General features: G+C 37.5%; 1 protein-coding gene across 1 annotated transcript in view; it reads right to left on the bottom strand.

Moving 5' to 3' along the window:
• KLHL20 (kelch-like family member 20) overlaps window positions 1–6,878 on the bottom strand; it is a 91,371-nt gene that overhangs the window by 17,904 nt on the left and 66,589 nt on the right. Inside the window, exons 6-7 of the mRNA XM_006892628.1 lie at window positions 6,617–6,732; window positions 4,236–4,419 (exon numbers count right to left, since the gene is read on the bottom strand). Of these exons, the coding sequence (XP_006892690.1) occupies window positions 4,236–4,419; window positions 6,617–6,732 (300 nt within the window). The remainder of the gene's footprint in view (window positions 1–4,235; window positions 4,420–6,616; window positions 6,733–6,878) is intronic.

Below are 6,878 nucleotides of genomic sequence, written 5' to 3' on the forward strand. Positions count from 1 at the left end.
GAGAGCTGGACAGTGACTAGGGATGATAGAAGGAGAACTGGTGCTTTAGAGCTGTGGTGTTGGAGAAGAGTACTGAATATACCATAGACTGCTAAGAGAACAGATTTGCCCTGGAGAGGGTGAAAACAGGGTGCTCCTTGGAGACAAGGATTCTGAAGCTTTGTCTGACATACTTTGGACATGTTGCAAGGAGGGATCAGTCCTTGGAGAGTGAGGTCATGCTTGGGAAGGTAGAGGGGCAGTGCAGGAAAGGAAGACTCTCGAGATGGATTGATTCAGGGACTGGGGTAATGGGGGTAGGTGTGTAAAAGACAATGAGATTGGCACAGGATAGAGCAGGGTTTAGGGCTGTTGTACACAGGGTTGCTATGAGTTGCAGGCAACACGATGGCACATAACAACAACAACATATAATACCAGAGACATTGTTTGAAAATCTTTTTCCCTTCAACATATTTGTGAGATCTAGTCAGGCTAGACTTCTTTAGACTGACTATATTTCACTATATCATATGTGCTATATATGATGTAGTCCTATTCCTCTTTATGTATTCTAGAGCTAAAACAATTTTCTACTGGGAATAAAACTATTAATATTTTTTCTTATGCAAATATAAAACAAGAAGTAGGATTGCTAGGTCTCAATATTTGTATTTATGTTAATTTTGAACTTAAAAAATATTAACAAATGGTAATTTTATAGTTATATTAACTGGTCTGTTTCTAATTAATTTTACCTTTACTTTTTTCTATCTTTTAAAGAAGTTTAGTTCCTTTTAATGTAGCTCACCTCTTCACTTTTTCTAATCAAATTATGGTAAAATATTATAACATATAATTTATTTCATTTTAATCCTTATTAAGTGTACAATTCAGTGACATTAAGTACACTCAAAATATTGTGTAACACTCATCATTATGTATTTCCAGAACTGTTTCAGCACCTCAAATGGAAATTTGTTATCCTGTAAAGTTTAGCTGCTGCTTCTTCCTCCTCCTAGCCACAAGAACTACTAACAGACTTTTGTTTCTATACATATGCTTAGGCTAGATAGTTAATATAAATGTTGTTGTTGTTGTTATGTGCCATTGAGTTGCCTGCGACTCATAGCGATCCTATAGCCCTAAACTCTGTCCTGTCCTGTGTCAATCTCACCATCTCTGACACACGTACTCCCATTACCCCAGTCACTGAATCAATCCATCTCATCAAGGGTCTTGCTCTCCTGCGCTGTCCCTCCACCCGCCCAAGCATGACAACCCTCTCCAAGGACTGGTCCCTCCTTGCAACATGTCCAAAGTATGTCTGACAAAGCTTCAGAATCCTTGCCCCCAAGGAGCAGCCCGCCTTCACCCTCTCCAGGACAAACCTGTTTGTTTTCCTAGAAGTTCATAGTATATTCAATACTTTTCTCCAACACCACAGCTCCAAGGCATCAATTCTCCTTCTATCCTCCCTAGTCACTGTCCAGCTCTCAGATGCATAGCAAGTGATCGCAAAGACCATGGCTTGTATCAGGCACACCTTAGTCTCCAGACTGACATCTTTGCACTTTAGTACTTTAGAGAGGTCTCTAACCGCAGACTTTCCCATAGCAACACATCTTTTAATTTCCTGGCTGCTGGTGCCAAGAGTGTTCAGATCATCTAATATTTGTCCTTTTGTGTTGGAATTATTTTATACAGTCTAATGTTTTCAAGGGTTAGCATTAAAGAGCATATGTTACTCTCTTGTATCTTTCTTGCTCTTTTTAGAACTTTTTTAATTTTAGAAGCATGAGTCATTTATTTTCAAATGAATGCATAAAAATTAAAATGTATATTAATGGTCTCTGCTGTGGTCTTGTGGCATAGTTCTTCTCTGTTCTTCCTTTTGCATCATATGGCTGTCACAATATCAAGTTTATCCTTGGAGGCTGGGATTTTGAAGATCCATCTCACATAGTTTAGGCTTGTGACCAGGAGCAATCAATCATTGGAGAAGGACATCATGCTTAGAAGGGTGGAGGGACAACACAGGAGAGGAAGACCCTGGATGAGATGAACTGATACAGTAACTGGGGCAATTGGGGTTAGTGTGTTGGAGTTAGTGAGAATGAGTCAGGACAAGCAGGCTTCAGAGCTGTTGTTCATAGGTCACGTAGGGTCACTATGCAGGCGACTCAATGGCACATAACAATTGTCCCTGCATACTACCTAAGTTCCATCGCAACACTTAATTATAACATTTAATTAGGCTTGCTATCTTTGTCTTTAAGTTATAAATATTTTGTCATGTACATATTAATTTTTAAGTGTGTGTATTTTATTTTTAAATTTTCATGGAGTTATCGCCTGTGTTTCTTTCAGGAATACAATTTACATTTCTAGGTCTTGATAAGCTACAAGGTTTAATAAACATGTTTAGGACCAACAATCATTTTAACTCAGAGTCCACAAGCTTAATAAAAAAGGGCATATGAGAGCAAGAAGCTAGAAGTTATGAAAAAAACCAGTTACATACTCTAGTATCTTTTTTCTTGATGAACATTGAATCTCTGCTCAGTTAGCTTCCCTTGGTTACTTAGTACTACTATAAAAGAAATATTACAAATGGTGGCTTTAAGAAAAAGAAATTTATTCTCTCACAATTTATTAAGTTGCAAGTTCAAAATAAAGATGGTAGCTCTAACTTTCTGACAGGTAAAATAAAATGGCCTCATTGTCACTAGAAGTTCTACTTCTCAGATAAAGTCCTCTGCCCCCTAGTTCCAGCCAGCTTCAACTACTAGTAGAAAGCTCAACTGGGAAAAACCAGGAAGTTTGAGGAATACCATAGAAAACAAGCTGACCTAAGACTTCACCTGCAAGGTAAGAAAAGGTGCCAACAGAAAAGAGCCCAACCAAGACTTCTTCATGAGACCTCCTGAACCCACCAACAATCTCTGTATATAACCTCTCGTACTAAGAGCAAGAGCTTCTGACTTTTACCTTGAAAGCATAGCCCACCTGCACCCCGGGGAAAAGAAACTACCTTACTGCTTCACAAACACAAAACCACCCCTCCCAAATTTAAGTATATAATAGGTAACTAAGAGAAATCAACATGCCAGAGGAGAAAGTACAGCATGCACACATGTAGGAAAAGAGGCACAGGAAAGGATGCTGCAGTCAAGGAACTACAAGTAGTTTGGTGGGTTTGCAGTATCATGTTGAGAGAAAGGCTATGTTCTATGGAAAAGAAACTAGAAAATCAGGTGGAGATATATGATCAGAAAATATTTGTGTATCATGCTAACTTTTCTAGGATGCAACTAGTGCCATAGATGCAATGTTGTTGTTGTTGTTATGTGCCGTCAAGTTGCCTGCGACTCAAAGCAATCCTACCTACAACAGCCTTAAACCCTGCTCTATCCTGTGCTAATCCTATTGTCTCCAACACACCTACCCCCATTACCCCAGTCACTGAATCAATCCATCTCATCGAGAGTCTTCCTCTCCTGTGCGATCTCTCCATACTACCAAGCATGATCTCACTCTCAAGGACTGATCCCGCCTTGCAACATGTCCAAAGTATGTCAGACAAAGCTTCAGAATCCTTGCCTCCAAGGAGCACTCTGGCTTCACTCTCGTTTGTTCTCCTAGCAGTCCATGGTATATTCAATACTCTTCTCCAATACCACAGCTCAAAAGCATCACTTCTCCTTCTATCATCCCTAGTCACTGTCCAGCTCTCAGATGCATAGCAAGTGATTGCAAACACCATGGCCTTTGTCAGGCACACCTTAGTCTCCAGATTGACATCGTTGTTCTTCAGTATTTTGGAGAGGTTTCTGACAGCTGACTTTCCCAGTGCAATCCGTCTTTTAATTTCCTAGCTGCTGGTACCAAGACTGTTGATTGTAGAGCCAAGCAAATTGAAGCTGTCAACAACCTCATTCTCTTTATCATCTATCATGATGCTGCCAACAGGCCCAGTGGAGAGAATCTTTGTTTTCTTGATGCTGAGTTTCAATCCATATTGAAGGCTGCATTCCTTGCCATTCTGCAGCAAGTGCTTCAGGTCCTCCTCAGTTTCAGCAAGCAGGATTGTGTCATCTGCATAACGCAGATTGCTGATGAGTCTACCTCCAATCCTGATGCCACCCTTCTAATAAAGCCCAGCCACTAAAGTAAAAACAATCACATCTATTTCCTAATTACATCTCAAATTAAAACTGTGTAATTGGAAAAAATTTCTAGTTGACTCAACTCACCTTTCAACACTATTAAGATAAGAGGACCCATCATGGCCTCCTACTGCATATAATAGGTCATCAAGAACACTGACCCCAACACCACATCTCCTTTTGCTCATTGAAGCTACCATTCGCCATTCGTTGGTCTGTGGATCATATCGTTCAACACTGGAAATGGCATCGCCACTGCACCAACCACCAACTGGGGAAATAATAAAAATGGTTAGGATACCTGCACAGTGACAACTCATTGCTAATCTTTATACAGTAACTTAATTCTTGGATTTGCCAAATGTCCCTAGAACCAGGTCAAATAAGTCACGATATATAACTTGCTCTCCTGAGATTGGTAGCCTAGTGGCAAGGTAAGTGCTGCAATTCCAAAGGCACTCAGTTAAAATCTACCAGCTGCTCTGCGGGAGAAACATGGGCAATTTCCTCCTATACAATTAAACAGCCTCTAACCACGGGTAGGTTCCAACTCAATAGGAAATAACTACAGTGTTATTATGTCCATTTTAGAGAGGAATGAAAGGACATCAGTTCAAGAAAATGTGGAGATAATATGGCACAAAACAGAAGGTCCTGTCATTGAGTTTATTTCAACTTATAGTGAAAACATGTGACAGAGTACAGCTGTCCAGAAGATTTTTGTCTATTTTTTTTTCCTTTTTTACTGAAGCAGATCACCAGGTAACTAGAGGGAAAGTGTTGTTTCTGCTAGGTATGTGATCTTTGGAAAATGTGTCAAATTTCACTGAACCATAGTTTCTTCAGTGATAAAAAGAAGAATCAAAATTAAAAAGTGAAATAAGTAACTTTTCCTAAAGTATAAAATGTTACATTACATAAATTACAGTGTTCAATAAAAAAATATAAAGAATTATCAAATGTAGCCTGTGGCAAGAAGCTGCACTGCAATTCTTAAGACACAGGTCTGAATCCACCAGATGCTCCACTGGAGAAGTAGGAGCAATCTCCTCTTGTGCCAGTCAGATCCAATTTGATGGTACACACAATAACAGAACTATCAAACTTCTGAAGCTGCTTTTATTTTTACTTGGAGAGATAGATTTTTGACTCCTCTATCTCTCTTCATAGGTTCTTCTGTCACTAAATTAGTACAAAAATTCTTGATATACACACAATTTTGGGTTTTTGTTGAAATAAGCAGTCTACAATCAATTCTAAATTACTCAATATGATATTTAAGATTGGAAAATATTTGCAATAAATTTCATTTTTTATTAAGTGAATACTCCCCAAAAGAAAAGTTTCAAACAAAAATAACAGTTTCAAATAAAATTCCATAAAGCTTCTTCTGAGCACTCTGGGGAAAAATATTATGGTATTGGAAAATATACTTTGTTTCTTATTCTTTCTAATTGTATCTCTTTCAACATTGTCTTTATTCCAAAATGGAATTCAGGATTCTGGAGCATTAAATGTGAAGTGTAAGAATAACTATCTTCTGAAACATTTGAAAATTACTGGCTTCAAAAAGGTGTTAAACAACTACCTGAACTACAGTAATATAGGACTACTTCAACTTCATTTCAAATGAATCTGAAAATTATTTTTATTTCAAATCTCAATGAGCTTTATCAATTATATTGTTTCCATTTTAAATACTTATATTCAACTAATAATAAGTCACAGTAAATTCTGTGTAAATTGATTACCTTAAATTTAAATTTTGTTCTATGATATAAGTAAGATATTTCAGTATCAGGAAAAATAGCTCAAATTCTAAAAGAAAACTTGGCTGCAAACATAAGCATTGCAAGCATTGGCAAGAACTCATAGTCTAATCTCAAGCACAATTTTATAAGGGAAGCCAAATTTTTATTGGATTTCATGTCTCCCAAATCAAACTTAAAACATTTTTTCTTACTGTGTTCTTTAATATTAACAGAAAGGAGGGGAAATCCCGCTAGTAAGTAAAATGTAACCATTTCCTCTAACTATGATAGTATTAAAATGAACGGAATGTTCAATTTACTGTTTTATGGTGATCTTATGAGACTTACAATTTTCAAGGCAGAAGTAATGGTATAACTGGGGCCAAACTAGTTACTTATTATTGCGTATACTGTGCTTAGCAAAACAAAGAACATGCATAATTCGTCTTGGGAGCTCTGAAGCGAGTTAAGCAACATACTTAAGAAACGCTCGTGCAGAAAAGGAACACAGTTTTATATGTGTGAAAGGTTTACTCATAAAAAAAAATTACAATTTAAAGATTATTTCAGAGGCTCATATACCTTTTAAGACTATTGTTATGTGTTCTTAATTACAGTGCATATCAGTTTGTCCAAAGGATTATCCAAATAACAGTTTCTCACATGGGAAAATATTTGGGTTTTAGTCCAATATTCACAATATGTTAAGATTCAAACCTGCAAAGAGCACTTCTCCACATCGAATAGGTTTACGTGGTCTTGTCCTTGGTCCCTGCATTAGTGGCCGTTCTTGAGGCAATAGAAGGTAGTTTTTAGCCTCATCTACTAAGTCTCTGTGGAGGAAAAAAGCAGACAACCCTGCCTTTATTAAAAAAGCTGAAATAGATGTGGCACTTTCTCAAAAAGTTGCATACAGAGATACCATTTGACCCAGCAATTCCACTACTGGGAATATACCCTAAAGAGACCATAAATGACA

This window comes from Elephantulus edwardii, unplaced genomic scaffold (genome assembly GCF_000299155.1).
Source record: "Elephantulus edwardii isolate Elephantulus edwardi_28Jun2011 unplaced genomic scaffold, EleEdw1.0 scaffold00117, whole genome shotgun sequence".
In the NCBI taxonomy this organism is placed as follows: domain Eukaryota; kingdom Metazoa; phylum Chordata; class Mammalia; order Macroscelidea; family Macroscelididae; genus Elephantulus; species Elephantulus edwardii.